Source organism: Dermacentor silvarum, chromosome 6, assembly GCF_013339745.2.
Source record: "Dermacentor silvarum isolate Dsil-2018 chromosome 6, BIME_Dsil_1.4, whole genome shotgun sequence".
NCBI lineage: Eukaryota > Metazoa > Arthropoda > Arachnida > Ixodida > Ixodidae > Dermacentor > Dermacentor silvarum.
The window spans coordinates 175351061-175369509 of NC_051159.1; the positions used below are offsets into that span (position 1 = coordinate 175351061).

The following is an 18449-nucleotide window of genomic DNA, read 5'->3' on the forward strand; positions in this document are numbered from 1 at the left end:
AAAACGTAAATGCCACATACCCACGTGTCCCTTTTAGGTACGACGAAGAGGCAGCACACGCGGATGCTGCAGTCTGGCGTGTTATACACTCGAATGCACGACCTTCTTGCTGCCTTTTCGTGATTTGCGCGTATCCGCTTTCACGCATAGCGACGACGATAGGTGTACAGCGGCGGCAGTGAATACTTTCGGGGAAGTGCCTTCCTCGTCTCCAAAGAATGCGGCCCGTCACACAAGAAGGGCGCGTGGTTGAGCCCGGAAACATGCAGCGAAGCCCATTCTTGTTTCCAGCCGGAAGCCACACAATCGGATTGCTATAGTGGGCTTGCACAAAAAAAAAAAAAAAAAAAAAAAAAAGATAGCCAGCATTCTGGAAGGTACGCATACCCCTGGAATAGCGACTTCTAGTGCAATCAAAATCTGCGTAAACATGTGTACGATTGTATCCATTGCATCTCAGTGCATTTCTCAAAGTACAAGATAAAGCGGGCCAGCGATTTAAAAGCTTCCTGCCGATGAATGCTGTTGAAAAAAATTTGGTGGCTATGAAGCCTAGACAATGTATGATTCAGCGTCTTTTGCAAACACCTACCAGCCGCAGTGGCTCAGTGGCTATGGCATACCACTGCTGAGCACGAGGTCGCGTGTGCGATCCCGGCCGCGAATGGAATAGTGCTCGTGTAGCGCACATTGGGTACACGTTAGCGAACCACAGGTGGTGAGACTTATTTCGTAGACCTACACTACGACGTCCATCACAACCCACAGTGCAGTATCGGGACGTTAAACACCACCTCAGTTTATATTTTCTTCCCAACGTCTCTGATAAGCATGGCCTTACATCGGTTGCCCCCCCCCCCCCCTCTTTTTTTTTTTTTTGTTGAAACATACCGACTATGGGCATAAATGTCATTAAGCACTTGGTTAGTTCGGTGTGCACACTTGGGGCCTGTTGCTTTCTGAGGCGAGTATACAGCTTGAATCAAGGCAATAGGGCTGTACAAACAGCAAACAATGGAAGGAGAACTGATCTCACAATGAATGGAGATCGGTGACTGTTCTTTTTTATATTATGCGCACAAGGAGAACACTATATTTTAACTTGGTAGAAAGGGGTGCTGAATTTTTCCGCCAGACGTTAGCTTGAATTGCGTGTATTTATTTACTTCGGCATCACGCGTTTGCAGCTATCCGCAGTTAACCGCGCGGTTTCTGTCCCGCTGTGGGACTCAGCGATTTCAGAGAAATGCTTCTCAATGTTTCATATACTAGGTGCCAGCACTTTCAGGGCACCTTGAAAGCTTGGCACTGCATTTGCTTCGGGTAGGCGGCAGCAGTGGTTCACGCCTCGCGGCGTCTTCGATAGGATGAGCAATGAGCGGACGGCGTTGTCAAAAACTACCTGTTTCTATCCAAGACTTTGCAAGACAGAGCCTCGAAGATAATCATCAGGTAAGCTTAATTTTATTCTCATTAACTCTTGCTTCATATTGTTGAACCATGGACGCATACAGATCGTAGACTACAGTTGACCTAGACACGCACGAAAGAAATTGAGAAAGAAAAGCTTCTGCTGCTAGAATTACCGAGCAAATGCACTGTCATTGTGTGCGCTTAAACTCGTGAAATCTCCTTACGCATGGTCCGAATATATCTGGCATTGTTCAATGAACCAACAAAGTTTAGCTTTTTTTATTTCTGTGGCATCCTTGTTGCAAATATGTGGGAAGGCGTCAAATGCACGAAAAATTGAGCACTTCAATCCTGTCACGAAAAAAAAATAGAAATATTTCATACGGAATCACAATACAGGCGCCACTGGTGCTTTGTATATTTGTGCCGATAATAGTGAAGGTCATTTTCTTGATCCAAACGGGGCTGTAGATATGAGACTAGATGGCAATATTTCTTCAAAACTACATCTGTTCATTATTAGGCTCATCACGTGCAGGTAATCAACCTGCACATAAAGATGTATTATACATTTAACATAAGTAGGACAAAAAGAAACACAGCTCATTTTCTTTTTTGTTTTACATAAAAGCAAAACAGCATGCTTTAATCAGCTATGCTATGACTTCATATAGGAAATTTCACTAAATCCCCTCTTGAGCTCTGTGAAAGTACACATACTTTCGCGCAGGAACAAAAATTATTATAAAATTGCTTTACTCAGTACAAATAAGTACGGCTTCTACTCTTTCTGGCTACCATCTTGTGAGGAAGAACAAGGTAGCACACTAAGCAGCGTACGCCCCGACGGAACCCTATTATTGTAAGAAATATTTTAAAGGTTTTTGTCGAAAATATGTCAGTAAACAAAACAAAAATTGAAATTCAGATGCAGAAGTTATTCTAACCATAGTCTGTTCTATATACAACTCTACATTTAGTATAATGCATTGCATCATTCGCCAAGGTGTGGCTTACTACAGTAAGAGATGCAGTCGATTTCGCTCAACGCAAAGGAATATGTAACCGGCCTTAAAATATGAAAACAGGAATAAAACAGGCGTTTTCATTAACTCCGTGGAATGGTGAATGGTTTTTTTTTTTTGTTAGCAGAGCCAGCAAAAGCTTTCACAGTCAATAGGTTTGCTTTCCGTATCTTTTGCTTTTATAGTGTCCTAATCAAACGCTTAAAAATGCATCGCCTTGTTTTCTTGTGTTTAGTATTGTACTGTAAATTCACACAGAATATAGTTTAGAATTGAGAGTGATCCAGTGAGTCAAGAATTGTTTAAGCCGACCTCGTTACTCGAGGGTTCCGGGGCTGCCGAGGAATGTGAGCGAAGCCCTTCGGATATTGCCGCGAATGGCTCAATAGCATGGACGTTTCCAGCACTTCGGGAAGCCAGCGTCGATGTAAAGCGTACACAGATTCTATTTTTTAGTGCCTCATGTTCGCTGTAGCTTGTTTCACAAGTTCTGGCTACTTGACAGCGTGGTCATAAACTTGGCACTGAATTGATTGAAAAACGGATGAGCATAAAAAAGTAAGAAACGTCCGGATCTTTGCAGATTGCCTTCTTGCATACATGTACACCATTTCTAGATGTGTCGTACGATTCTTTTCTTTTCACTGCTATGCAAATAATTAATGCTCGTTTGTGCTGTGGCAGCTTTTCGAGTGACTGAGTGTTCATAAAGCATGAAAGAGTTACAGCTCCATTTTTTCATTACAGGACCGAACGTCAACGGCTTCTTGCAAGAGGACGGCAACAGGTCGGCGCGCGGCTCTGGTCCTGAAGTCGCCGCCGCTGTAGTCCCAGTCGCCGAGAACTTGACGGGTCTTCTGAATATCACAAGCAGAGAAGCTCCCATACAATTCACGCTCCCACTTCTCGGCTATGCGATGCCGCTGCTCCTTGTCGTCACCATCATCGCCAACACACTTGTCGTGGTAGTGCTCTCGCAGCGGCACATGCGCACACCCACCAACATCGTGCTTCTCGGAATGGCCATTTGTGACATGATGACGTTGCTGGTCCCGTCCCCGTGGTACTTCTACATCTACTCGCTGAGAAACTATGAGACCCTGCTCACGCCGGCTTCCGCCTGCTACGCGTACAACAGCATGCACGAAGTGATTCCCAACTTCTTCCACACCTCCTCCATCTGGCTAACGCTGCTTCTAGCCGGTCAGCGTTACATCTACGTCTGTCGACCGGCTCGAGCACGGGACTGGTGCACGGTGCCGAACGTGACTCGCGTCATGTGCTGGATCCTGGCCTTGGCTTTTGCCCATCAGCTGCCACGCTTCTTCGACCGAACCTTCGAGGACGTCCAGTTCCGGTGGCACGGTCGGATCCTGTGGGGCTGCAGCATGCGCACCGCATCGTGGGTCCAGACCGTGTTCGCCGAGCACGCCTACTATATCGCCTACTACGCCTTCAAAGTGGTCTTCGTGAACACTGGTCCGTGCACTGCGCTGGTGGTACTCAATGTGCTTCTGTTCAAGGCCCTCAAGCGTGCCCAGGACAAGCGATTGAGACTATTCCAAGAGCATCGGCGCAAGAACGAATGCAAGAGACTCAGGGACAGCAACTGCACCACGATGATGTTAATTATTGTTGTCACGGTGTTCCTTTTGGTCGAGATACCGCTGGCTGTCACAGTTCTTCTCCACGTTCTTATAAACACCATTCGCGTTCGTACCGTGTCATATGACTCATTAAACATAGTTATCTTGTTCAGTAACTTTTTTATCATGCTAAGCTACCCCGTAAACTTTGCTATCTACTGCGGAATGAGCAGGCAGTTCAGAGAGACATTCAAGGACCTCTTTCTCGTGGGTTCTGTCGTGAATCGACGCGAAGGCTCTTCCCGGTACTCGATTATGAACGGTCCACGGCCGTCGGCCAATGAGACTTTGCTATAGTTATTTTACAGATTTTCAAGACACGAGTGTATTACGATGGTGCACCAAAGGAAGTTTACAGAGGCAGAAACATCAGGGTAGCATGTGTATACATGCATAGTAATATCGCTATTATTGATGTACGTCCTTGTCTCAATGCTCACTTTTGGTGGTCACCTGCCTAACGGCACACCTGAGGAAGGCGGTAGGGGGAAGGCTCACGTACTCTAGATGATACTGAAGTACTGCGTATGTGAACGTGATACTGTGTATGTGGAGCACACCACACAATGTCGGCCACAAAGTGGGCCATGTGCCCCGTCAGCCTTTGTACAATTCCGAAATAGAATATGCGTAGTCTTTTCAAATCACGTGCTATAAGACAAAGTTTTCTGACCTTCATTATAGATATTTCATAGAATACGCGTGCAGTATAGGGGCCAGCTAGCACGACAGAACGTTTAGTTACTGCTGTAAACATTCATGATATACATCATGTGGATGTGTTTTATGTGCGCATGACGGAAGCTTCGGTGTGGAATCACTGACCAGTGTCAGTATTTGAAAACACCAAGCTGTCGCACTGTTTTTATGTTCCATCTCAAAAATTCCACGAAAAAATACGTCATATTTCTGTTCACAGGGTTGTTGCACATGCACACATTGTTGTTGCGTCCTACAGCGGCATCCTGGGAATTTAATGCCTAATGCTTATTTAAACAGAGATCCTATTTTATACTACCTCGTTGCTGCTCACAGTAAATATGGCAATATTACTGTAAGCGACCGATGTTTGCTTGATGCCGCCATCTTTGTAAGAAGCAGCGAAGAATTTACACTAAACTAAGAATTTGGTGTTGTTCACTTATCCCATCTGATTTTTACATGCTGTGACATGGAACACCACCTTGACGCGCCCAAATTTTTTGTCTTTTAGATAGCTTCTTATACGCGTTTTTCATATTTCTCAATATTTTTTATATGACCCACCACGATGGCTTAGAGTCCATAGCGTTCTGCAGCTGCGAATAATGTGGCGGACTGCGGCAACCGCATTCCCACAGGCGTGGATTGCAAAAAGAATCGCGTACTGGGCTTCGGCTGCATGTTGGAAAAATCACGTAGTCAAATTGATGCAGAGCCCTCCAACACAGTGTTTTTCATAGCTTGTGTGCTGCTTATGGACGTTAAGCTCCAACAATCCAATCAAATATTTTTCATAGCACATTACGAATATATCTTGAGTTCCGTCTCTAAGCTGGCACGTTTTCTGGAACCTTCCACTGTATAGATACCGTGTAGCACTTCTTGCTCCTCTTAGTTAAAAGTTATTTCCTTATTTATTGAAATGGTGGTTCCTTGGCAATCTCCCTATTACATTTACCAATACTCAATATCTCAATGATCACTGAATATACTGCCAGAAATGCTGGGACAGGTTGGAGGTCTGCTCACATTTTGTTTTTTCAACCAGCTGTTTCTGATCCCTTAGTATGTACGAAGCCATATAAGCTACGCGATCCTACTTTACAAGTATAGTCTAATAAAAGCTAAGGTAAAACAACAACAACAATAAAAAGACAAAGGTGATATTTTTAAAATACCTGCTGCGTTGAATAATAGCTTTCGTGATTGAAAGGCTTGCAAGAGTGTTTATGGGCTGCAAGTAAGCTGGTTCCTGCCCTTCGTTTCTACGTGTTATTCTAGTGAACAGAAAAGTGAAGCATGGGCTGGCTTCTCTGCAGTTTTCCTTCTGAGCAACCACTTTTTATTATCGACAGTTTTGGCTGTAGGATTTTATTGGTGGTTCAGACAACGCACAAGATCGAATTTTTAGCAGGACTTACGCGCCATAATTTTGTAAAAGAAAATGACTGCTTGAAAAATTGTACAGCTCATGCTCCCATTGTATTTTTTCGTGGTGGCAGTGGCTTATCGTAAGAAGAAGCAGATATGGAATGGGAAGGTTTCAGTACATCAGACCGATTTGGAATACCTGTAGAACTGGCATATCTAAAAACTCATTTTAAAGCTTTACAAGTTAAAATATTTTAAACACATCACCGCTGCGTTACATATGAATAAGATAGAGTTATGACAAAGATAATTGAGAAACTAGGAGTTTCGGCTAGTTAGATGCTTAGTTCGCAGAAGTGTTGTAAACTGACCTTGTTGGTATAGGTATGTGTACAAGATTTATATTTCGTTACAAACGCTTCTTAAGTGAAGAAACAGAAACCGAGCTTACAACGTGTTTTTTGAGCTCCCAGAACTAACTCCTTCTCAATCCCATGCACGATGTAAATAAGCCAAACTAGCTTTAAAATGGAGGCTTAGTTGACACAAATATTGCGCTACCGTGCTTATCTCTGCGCAGTATTAATCAGACCCTTCTAGCCTTCACACTTCTTTCTGGCGACACTATTCAAACCTTCTGTAGCTGTATTTCGCCTATACGAAGAGTGTCGGCTTTTGGAGGGATCAATGTCTTTATATGTTAACGCCTGTTCAACCAGAACTTATTATTATTGTGCAAACGCCACTTTTGTGCCCACACAAAATACATAATATACACTTTTCATATATTGTATAACCATAACGCCAGTATCGCACACAAGCATATTATACATCCGCTGATGGTAGCATGTAGTTCTGTGATTCCTTTTTGTCACAACAATTAACAACCTGTGATCAATGAGCAATCAAGTGAAATGTCAAAATTCTGCTCCACGGTTATGGCTCTCCGCGTGTTTCTGTAGCCTCTTTTGCACTCTTTTTTGGCACCAGTGATGAAACGTTTTATCGAGCTTAAGGATGTCACTTAAAGTACACAAATATAATGTTCTACCTGAAAGGACGTGTTATAGCGGCCAAATGGCTCAGTATTCTAGGAATATTTCATGAAGAGTTTTTGTTGCACGCAGATCAAGCCTAAGCGATAACTCGAAGACATAAAACAGATCCATTAACGCTCAAAAGCCATGGTATCTATAGCGGGTGGAACAATGGCGCGAAACAGTAGCGGCTGACTGAATTTTGCAGGGACTGATTGGTCTAATGTTCACTGTGTCGGTGCCAAAGATGATCTCAAATATGGAAATAACGTCACGCATATGCGTGACGTTATTATATGCGCGTTATTACATATGCGTGACGCGGCTTTTTCAGAAGTTTTGATTAAATGTATGGCTAGTAATGTAACATGATGGGCCTTTACAATAACTTTCTCCTCATCCTCATAACCAACATCAAGTTTTCTGTACCTTATGGTGTCAAAAGCACTCAAGCGGCAACAATGTACCTGCAAAATATACAGTGTGTTTTGTGTCCGCGAGCGGATATCACTGATGACAAGTAGTTACTGTCCTTGATATCGTGCCTGTGTAGCTAAGAGCGTCATGTGTAAACCTTCTGTGAAGTTCCTCCTTCTGGAAACAGTCTAGTCATCACACTGTCTGTTTGTTGTGTATTTGGTTACGATTAAAAATAACACGCTTTAGCCAAACTATTCCAATTCGACAATGAAATGTCAATACAGGTCTGAGATTTGTATTATTGGTATTCTGCTAAAGTGTCAATATACATGTAGAGGAAAAAGTATCGTACAAAAAGTACGCATGGGCCCATTTGGACAGCTGCGATTTGAACAATGTACCAAATCATTTTCGTTACTAACCCGATTTGCCTTCTTAAGAGCCTTGTAATGTATTTTAAAAGTGAACAGAATCCACAGCTAAACGGTGAACATAATGACTATCAGTGTATTCTGGAATGCTAATAAGCTTTTCAGGTAAGTCACTTTGGCTGGCACAGTACGTGAGTTCTTAGCGTAAAAACAATTGAAGAGCTACTTCAGTTCCTAGTGAAATACTGTTTTTTATGACATTTTTTACAATTTCAATATACGATGTCATTCCTACCACTTGTGAATTTGTATGTGAGAAATCAAATGTGGGGAAGGAAGAATGAAATAATTCCTCATTGCTATGTACTCTAAAAAATATTGCCAGGTAATGGTTTTTACAACACTTAAACGTACATAAAGTCCTATTCACTAAGATCTGGTGCGCAGACTATTTTACTCACGCGTCTCAACACGCATCCGAATAAAAATCGAGCTTACGCCGTTAGTGCTTCTGTAAAAGCAAGAAAAGCTGATTGGGACATAATCCCCGTTCAAATGAAATGTCAGCTCTTATTTATCATGTCTGCATAGGGACTGTACGCGTATTTCACAGGTATCGTACAAAAAACACGCCCCTCGCAAGCTTTGCTTCTAATGCATGCAGCTATGAACGTGAATTAATCTTACGAACTGTCACTTATGCTCCTATATAGCAGAACACCCGCACAAGCTTACTCGACTAATACATATCACTTCTGCACTGGCCATGTCCTCTCACGTTGTCTTCAGCACATCATGCAGTATCATCTATATGCTACCCGTTTTGGAATACAAACAGCGCGAAAAGCGAAACTAAACAAGAAGGCACCGAAATGTGCGCTGACAGTTTTCTGGTTTTCCCAAGTCATGTACTGACTAGCTCACCAACGCGAGTTATTTCTGCACGTTTGGCTAGATGTATATCCTTTTGTGTCATCGTGCACGCTTTAATATCTACACTTAAAGAAAACGTATGTGCGTCGCCCGAGGAACATTCAAATACTATAATTTAGCATTACGAGTGGCATTATGTTTATAGAGTTGTTGTATTGCCAATGTCATGAAATATTTTAGCACCGCCGAAAAAAGGGCCGGCTAATATTTCACGATGCACTCTTCAGCCACGCAGGTTTCCTCAGAACTCCTTCAGGTGTTAGTGGGAGTGTGCATAAATGTCTGTGTTCTGCACATGCCTGTACTACTTCGTCTGCACTGTTGTATATGCTGACCTGACTAGATCCACATTATCTCCTGTTCGCGCTCTACACTTTCATTTTGTCGTTGTTTTACTTTTTTCAGTCGTACTATTTGAATTTAAAGCAAACCAGTGAAATCTGTTCCAATAGCTTGAGATTTGGTCGATACATGAAATCGCTACTGGATATTTACCAGGTCGCTTACATGCAACGACCAACAGTATCAAGTGGTACAGATTTGGTGTTCGCGAAAGTGTCAATTTGTGTCGCGGGAATGAAACGAACAGTTAAGTTCGAAACAAAGCTAGATGCCATTTTTGTTCATTTGGAATCGAGCATGGTCCTTTCTCAGCAGTATTTGGATTAAATTGCCGATTCAAGCATGTCCCGGACCAGGACGAATTTTTCTTCAACTGTGAGGCTTTTCTTTCGAGCAACCCGTATGGGTTTCCTTTGTAGCAATTACTACAATTGGGTGGATGTCTCATTTTCCATTTTAGTGATTTTGGTGTGCTGTAGAATTTTTAATTAATATTCGTTCCCCCTTCACTGTTCTATTTCGATAATAATTACCAATTTGATGTTCGAGGATCTCTTTAACTGTTGATTTTGCCTCACAACACTGCAAGGCTAAGTAAAACGCATTTTACGTAACCGGTGCTTGCTTGCACACGAAGCCCCATATGACCACATTGCTGAGAAGTGCATTTGCGTTTGAGAGCGTATTTTGTGCCTGTGAATTAAGGAGCATATGCTGGGTGCACATATGTGTCATGGTTCATGAGCCTGGTGTAAGGTAGAAAGGATCAATGCACATCGCAGCTGTAACGGACAGACGAGACGCACAGTAACTTTGCTGCAGCAGTGTGTTTGTCCTTAAACATATGTTTTCTTTTATAGCTGCATATTCAAAACAAACGAGCTTGTATTAAATACATAGAACAACGTAGCATGTAATAAATATTTTTCCCAATTCGCAAGTGCACTGGTCTCCATGACACACTTACTCAACTAATGGCCCCAGAAGTCGTCGCGTGAATGAATATTATACCTTGAGTGCTCGTGCCGTTGCTTATCCGTTCCACGTGGTCCAGTCAAGAGAGCTACGTCCGTATTTTTCCTCTCGTACAATCTGTGCACGTACATGTTGATTGTAAAACTGACCACGTCGTCTTTAGCTTAGCAACCCGCCATGGGAAAAAAGCCACCTTTACGAATACAATACGGGTGTAACGCGTTACCACACTTTCTTTTACGTATAATGTTGCTGTTACGTTGTTCTTGTTTTCTATACTCGGTATAACAATAACCAGCTTAGTTTAGTGAAACAATGTCTAACCGGAACATTTTCAAGACGGTTTTAGCGTTTTCTCTTTTTTTTTTGTGAGAGCAAAGGAACAAAATATTTCTCATACGAGTGCGTTGCTCTGTTAGAGAAAATTACGCTCTACATATTAAATGCACATTCTTAAAGGCTTGAAAGTAAGCTAGAGTCGTCAAGACAGAACCTTTGCATCATGCTCCCTTCTTCGAGGGGGCAAAATTGTTTGCCTAGAGAGTGCGAATTCGTCGACCTTTTCTATCTCGCTATCGAGGGTTTTTAATATCACTGCTGTGGACTCCAGCCCCCTTTCAAGCAGGGCTAGTGTATCTCAGCAGATGTCGTGCTTCCCCCTTTATAAGCTCATTGACAAGCAAAAGCTTTCTCAGGACTCACTTTATGTTGCAATACACATGGACATCGCATCAGTAAGCATAATTCGGCAGCTTCCTTTCACGTCCCAACGTTGCTTGATTGCTCGCTTAGAAGCCCAAATTACGCATGTGCGTAAATTTGTTGCGTGTTTAAAAGATACTTGAGAGCCTAGTGCACACAAAACTATTCCTCATGCTCTGGAAAGAAGCGACTACTCAGGAAAAAAGGAACGGCACTTAAATTTTATGGTGTGCACTAGTTTGCCGAAAGATTTTGAGATAGCAGGTGCAGACAATGGAAGGTAACTATGTACTCTTCAGCGCGAGAGCGACTGCTGCTTCTTTGTCAATGTAATTATTTATTGTATTTTCCTGTACCACAAATCTGCCCAGGCTGTGCCAATAAAAATATTTTCTGTACTCCATATACCTTCGTATGCTGTACTGATTGTATCTGTATGCATCTTTTCTCGCGTGAAGATTGTATATATTTTGCTGCATATCCCAGTCTGTAGAAGCAACCATTTATTGGGTAATATCTAGGAGCTAGTAAAACATTTAATCAACTCAAAAGCATGTTCCGAGCTGACTTCGTAGAGGAAAATAACATTACTGCGCAATTTACCCACCCTCACTGGGGAAGCTAGAGTAAATGGGTGTAATGCTTGCTATTGAGTTACAAAAACATGTCTCATTAAGCAAAATGCGAATCATAGCCAATCAGCTTCTGCACAAGAAGTACGCAATGCTCTCTTCGCTCTGCACAAGCACTGTGCCTCGCTCGGAGATTTGTTCATCTAAGAATAAATTTACAAGGCAATGGGTTATTTGCAACACTTTTTTGCCTTAGTTATTGCCAAACTAATAAAGCATGGGAGACCCCACCTTCAGTGATGGCTGCTCACAGAATGTATGTATGTATGTATGTATGTATGTATGTATGTATGTATGTATGTATGTATGTATGTATGTATGTATGTATGTATGTATGTATGTATGTATGTATGTATGTATGTATGTATGTATGTATGTATGTATGTATGTATGTATGTATGTATGTATGTAATGATGATATGTGTTGTTTTATGGCGCATGGGCATATGTATGTATGTATGTATGTATGTATGTACGTATGTATGTATGTATGTATGTATGTATGTATGTAATGATGATATGTGTTGTTTTATGGCGCATGGGCATATGTATGTATGTATGTATGTATGTATGTATGTAATGATGATATGTGTTGTTTTATGGCGCATGGGCATATGTATGTATGTATGTATGTATGTATGTATGTAGGAATGTAAGTATATTTGTATATATGTTTGTATGTATGTATATATGTTATCAAAATGTGTGACGGAGTGAGAGAGGCGGCGTGTTTATTGGCGCAAGAGGCGATAGACAAAGACACGAGGGATCACAGACCGAGGCTGGAACATGGGCTGCCTGCTTCCCTGCAACTAACATCTAAGCATATAAGCCGTGGTGGTGCTACTTAAGTACATGGCACAGACGTCAGTGGCAGCCTCACGGCAATGCCATAGCAGTGTACGTTTGTTTCTGCACTGCAGACGGCCACATTCACCGACAGCGCGACGATTTTGTGTTTCTGAACGCATAACTAAAATTTTAAGAGAAGATGATTTCATTGCACATTTTGATATTAGTGCCGCGAAGTTGCACACTTTCATTATACGCACGTCTCGTCGACAGAAATACGACATTATCGTCTGGGCAGACACTGAGCGCCGGCTATTTGTAGCGTATACACATACTGTCTGTCGAACATGGCTAATATGCTCTGTCAATGCGTCGTTTCAAGCAATACGTGAAAAGTCTATTTTAATGAAACTCTTTGAAGAAATTCTTTTCTTTGTTGAGGCAGAGGTGTGTGCCACACTTCTCGCACCGAATGAGGAAGTAAGAACACATTCTTCTTTATTTCTTTCTAGTTTGCGCGATGAGTTCTTTTTCATCGGACGAATCAATGTCACCTCGAGGGATCAGCACAAGCTTCGTGACTTCTTTCTTTTTCCCGTAAAACTCGCATCAGCTGATTGTCGCCATCTGTTCCGAAAGAAAACGTTTCCGTATTAAGGAGAGATTTCCCAAAAAAAGTTTATCTACACGGCATAAGCTCATATCAACAGCATAAAATCACAAAAAGCAGAGCAAGGCTCCACCAACAATACGGGCTAATGACGCGGTAATGGTCCATCAGGTAACACGCGCCCAAAACATGGCCAAGTACGGCATGAAAACGCCGTTTGAGCGCGAACAAACGCGCGATTTAGTCAGTGAGGTAACGTCAATCGAAAATGTATCGCGTGAGTAGTCGGGGCCGCTACGTCCCAATGATTCCATTTGGAATCATCAAGATTCGCAAAGTTCTCCAGTAGCCGCAAATACTGTTTGCCGAATAAGTTTACTGTGAAGGGATAGCATAACACATAATAGTCAAAGTCCAAATGTTCGACACAAAAATAAAATAATTGTCGTACCTCTGCACGGTGAAAAGACGAGGGGATCTCAGCGAATGGTGGGAACAGTGCAAGCGATTCTTTTATTTATTTTTTTCGTCTTGAATGGGCAGCACTTCCTTAAGTCTACCAGCTTGCCAGCATATGTAGAGCAAGGGACTAAATATGAGCTGTAGCGTAAGAACAACCTTTTTTTTAACCCGGGGTTGCCCACTGAGCTACAAATACAAATTGATGATTCCATTTGGAATCACTGGGCCTAAAGGGTTAATTTCCTGTGCCCTGCGTCTTTCGTGCGCGCTGCTGTTTAACCATGTATATAGTTGGCTCTTATGTATGTCTAAGCCCACAGACATCTTAATTACCACGTGTTAATGAACGATTGCATTATAGCACCTGAGTTGTAACATCATACGTGTTAGATACGAACTGGACAAACACATGGAGGTTATCTACATAAGAGCTTACACGCTTTAAATAGTCCGTACTTAAGTTCTGAAGCACAGCATGCCAGGATAAATATTAGCTATTTAAAGCTCACAGAAGTAGTAGATTTTATGCTGACGAAGGAGGCATGTCTGTAGTGTCTTGCATTTGTTTAGTGTAGAAATTTGTAGTCTGAAATGGAATATGAACCTCGAAGCACGGAAGTATTTCCATATAATCTTGCCCAGCAAGCAATAGTTCGTCCATAGCGTTGTAAATTTTTTACTATCACATATTTTCCTGCTTAATAACAGGTAGTGTGTCTGCCTTTATCTGCACCTCAGAGATTTTCTCAAACTGTTTATATTTGTGTGCGCTTTAATTCTTGAGGGACATATTCACATCATTATGTGTTCAACATTGGCATTTTCTTTTTTTTTTCTTTTCCCTTGCGCAGAACTCATGGACAACTTCACCAACCTGACGGATGGTTTCAACCACACCCATCTAATTCCGCCGGCTGAACAGATCCCCATGTTAGTGAACCTTACTAATCGAGGTCCACCGATCGAGTTCGCCTTGCCGCTGCTCGGATACGCCATGCCAGCGCTCTTGGTGGTGACTATAATTGCCAACACATTTGTTGTGGTCGTGCTGGCGCAGCGTCACATGCGGACGCCCACAAATATCGTCCTGTTGGGAATGGCCGTCTGCGACATGATGACACTCCTGATTCCATCTCCGTGGTTCTTCTACATTTACACCTTGGGGAACTACGCCACCGTGCTCGGTCCTTCGTCTACGTGCTACGCCTACAACAGCATGAACGAGGTGATCCCAAACGCCTTTCACACGGCCTCTGTCTGGCTGACGCTAGTGCTGGCTGGACAGCGTTACTTCTACGTCTGCCACCCGACCACAGCGGTCACCTGGTGCACCGTGCCACGCGTCCTGCGAACAGTGTGCTGGGTTGGCTTTGTCGCATTCGCACACCAGCTCCCGCGCTTCCTCGACACTGTGTTCGTAGACGTGCGCTTCTATTGGCGCGGCGAAGTGCACTGGGGCTGCCAGATGCTGGTCGCTGATTGGGTCACGCAGATCTTCACTGCAAAGGCTTATTTCATCGCCTACTACGCCTTCAAGGTCATCTTCGTCAATATAGGGCCCTGCACCGTGCTCGTGGTGCTCAACATCCTACTGTTCCGCGCCCTCAAGCGCGCTCAGGAGAAGCGCGCCAAGCTGCTCAAGGAGAACCGCAAGAGCGAGTGCAGGAAGCTTCGTGACAGCAACTGCACCACCATGATGCTAATCGTCGTGGTGACCGTGTTCCTGGCTGTCGAGATACCACTCGCCGTGACCATCGTGCTGCACGTGCTGATAAACGCGTTCAGAGTGCAACTTGTCTCGTACTACGTTCTCAACATTACGCTGCTCTTCACCAACTTCTTCCTCATGCTGAGCTACCCGGTGAACTTCGCCATCTACTGTGGTATGAGCAAGCAATTTCGGAAGACGTTCAAGGATCTCTTCATTATGGGCACGTTCGTCAACAAGACCCAGGGTTCATCGCGTTACTCGCTGGTCAACGGACCCCGCACGGTGACGAATGAGACCATACTGTGAGATGAACGTCGGACGATGTAACCGGAGAATGCCGCGAACGGGATATGTTTTCGCGTGTCAGTGTGGGTTGGTTGATGTGGACTGAATGCCGCACATTCGTTCATTTCGCTTCGGTGAAAAGAAGCGTGGTCACCTATGCTGCTCCTTCGACGATAGCGGTAACAGATGGGTGCTAACGATGCATTGCGCAGTTCAGTTGAAAGATGTGCGTTTAGTGCTATTTTTCTTAAGCTGGCGGCAGAACGGTGTGAGTTTAAAGGCTTGGTGCAAGTAAAGTTTAAGTTCCAGCTGCTGTTTCAACAGATAGGAAGGCAGTACTACTTGTGTCTAAACTCCTACGCTGTGTCGTTTTCTTCCATTTCCTTACATTCCCTATTATGAGCCCCATGGCCTCATAGCCAGTAATCACCTACAAGCATTGAAATGATAAACGTTTCCGTATAAGATACCTAATATCTACATGCGTTCAATAAATGGGGAGCGTAAGGTCCATCAATTTTCTTTTTAGCAGGACTCTATAAGCACCATGTTCAATACAAGACAGGGCTTATAAACTTACGCGACTGATGACGTCATCTTGTGTGTACGAAAATAAATTTTGTAGTCGCAAGCGCTAGAGAGAGAGAGAGAGAGAGAGCTGTTATACACGAATACTGAGATAAGAAAGCATGGTGTTCACACTTCTAAAAATTAATCCGCACATTCTATGGGAAGTCATTACGTAATATACGTAGAATAACCGATTACATCGCACTTCATCTTTAACCAAAATGTGCTTGTAGAGTGAAATCTCGTACTCATTTCATCGTGCACTTGCCCAATACATTGTCTCAAGCATACTAAAATAGATTTGTCATCTCCGCTGCGGAGAAAAGAAAGCCACAATTCTGGAAAAAATATATACATTTTGAATTTCTGTTTGCCACTTTATAATGGCTTGTTAGCCGGGAACACTGTTCACGGGTTAGAATTTGCAGCCTCTCTTCTTAAGCCTTACACCATATTTCGAAAATAAAAATCGAAGAGTACTTCCACTCAACTGCGCAGCAGCGTTTGTGGTGTGCTGGTTATTACAACTTGAGGGCATAAAGGCGGACTTTACTTTTCAAGGGCAGCCGACCACAAAGAATATTATGACTCTCAGCCAGGAGTGGAGCTTTGAGACGTGCTCAACACGCGGTTCTTTTTTTTTTCCTTCCAGAGTACTGAGCGCTCAGTTATTCCTTTCGGAACATGAGAAGCTACTAGCAGTTTAAGAGTATAAAGTTATCTATACCACCGTATATTTCCTCTGCCACGGCAAGATAACCTGCGCGTTCGCTCAACTGTACAGAATTAAGCTGAGGATGATTCCCTCTTCGCTGGCCCTAGATGTTTTAGACAAAACGCGTAACATTCTGTCCTATTAAGATGTTAAAAAGTGTTCACCGTGTTCACAAGTTCAGCTATTGTAGCGAAAGAGGATGTCATATCATTCACTTCTTGTTAAAGTCTTGTTGGAAAAGCCGCTTCACCGTAATCACACCCATACGACTTTGGCATGTTTTCCAAGGACACAGTTACAAGACATGTTATTTTTCTCATTTCTTGCCAAACATCAGCGTGTTCACTTTTGTGCCATGACAGCGGTTGTTTTTCTGGAGACATGTGGTTTGTGCACTGCAAGAAGCTGGTGACAAAGCAACACTTCACGTTTCTTGAATTCATGTTTTAAAGTAAGCTTAACAAGTTACAATGCTCGAAAGTAAAGAAATCACTGCATATTGTGAATCCCTTAACACCAAGAATTAATTCTCAAAGGAAACACTACCTTCTTCATAGCATGTTGTCAAAAACTCACCTGTGTCTGAACTGACAGATCAATAGACGGTGACGGATGGCCTCACGCTCGCTACGTCATTAGAGCAAAAAAAAATAAATAAATAAAAACTGATGTCCCTCCTGGGCCGCAAGCTTAACGTGTGTTAGGCGCTGCTTTTACATCATTATCGCGGAGCCACTACCATAAATTTCACAAATTCGAATGTGCATGATAATTGCTCGTACTTTATGCAAAATATTGTAAATTGTTTCTTAGCATTTTAGCGCCTAAAACGTGGCTGATAAAGGCAGATCGGCAGCTTTGAAAGTCTGCGCTCAGCACATCGTAATTAGGAGTAACTCGTCGGCTTTTCTTAATGCATTTTAATTATCTATACAGCTGCCACGTACTTTTGCTTGCATTTACTGCTTGACGAAAGAAGCATAGACACCCGAAGCGGGGCTATTATATGAGTTCCCGTCCCATCGCAGGTAAGCTAGCGTCGCTAACAGCGGGAACTAAAACGTTTAACTCGTAGGTACACCATGGACACCACTTGGAGCATTTGCAGTGAATCAAGTCTTCAATCCGCACAAAGCATGACGAGTGGTGCCTTTCAGCGGTCACATACATTTGTTTCAGATGATCAAGCGGTCATATTTGAATTGCCCCATTCAAACCCATGAAACTTTCACAGCCTGCAGTGGCGCCACAATGTTATCCACAAAGCCCTCCCTAAATGTGTACATTCCGTCATTGTCTGTGCGCGACCAGTGTTGTCGCCGTTTGTGTTGTTAATGTGTCTGTGACAGAAAAAAAAATGAACTTCTTGAAATGTTGGCCAATGCGCTTGTATCATACAATGGAAGCTGTACTGTAATATAAGCATGACAAGAATAAAGCATTGTTTGTTGATTCCTATCAATGCTTGTTCCTTAAGCACTTTTCTTCCATCATTGCTTTGTTTGTTATTTGCTGGTAAATGGGAAACTTCTATTACAAGCGGGAATTGTTCTAGAAGATAAGCTATTTATTTTAATCTGATATTTGGTAAGACATGCTGTATTTTCAACGCAGTTATATGATTGGCAATGCTTCACGGCACTCCCCTACTTTCTCTAAATATAATAAATAATTTGATTCTAATTTTTTATGTCATCTCCCTGTAGAAAGTGTGTGAATAATATTTGAAGAAAGT

The 18449-nt window shown here is 42.7% G+C and overlaps 2 protein-coding genes across 16 annotated transcripts in view; both read left to right on the forward strand.

Annotated features, from left to right (window-relative positions):
• Positions 1–18176, forward strand: part of LOC119456428 (sex peptide receptor) — a 441000-nt gene extending 422824 nt beyond the window's left edge. For all 15 annotated transcript variants that reach the window (XM_049669832.1, XM_049669837.1, XM_049669846.1 and 12 more), the window contains one exon: positions 14285–18176. In XM_049669832.1, the coding sequence (XP_049525789.1) occupies positions 14285–15450 (1166 nt within the window). In that variant the 3' untranslated portion in view covers positions 15451–18176. The remainder of the gene's footprint in view (positions 1–14284) is intronic.
• Positions 955–11696, forward strand: LOC119456427 (sex peptide receptor-like). The gene is made up of 2 exons (XM_049669831.1): positions 955–1452; positions 3186–11696. Exon 2 carries the CDS (start codon positions 3356–3358, stop codon positions 4379–4381), a length of 1026 nt encoding a protein of 341 aa, XP_049525788.1. The 5' UTR covers positions 955–1452; positions 3186–3355; the 3' UTR covers positions 4382–11696.
• Positions 18177–18449: the final 273 nt, after the last annotated feature.

Excerpts from the sequence above, each read along its gene's own strand:
- LOC119456427 (XM_049669831.1), top strand. The coding sequence starts at position 3,356 with ATGCCGCTGCTCCTTGTCGTCACCATCATCGCCAACACACTTGTCGTG.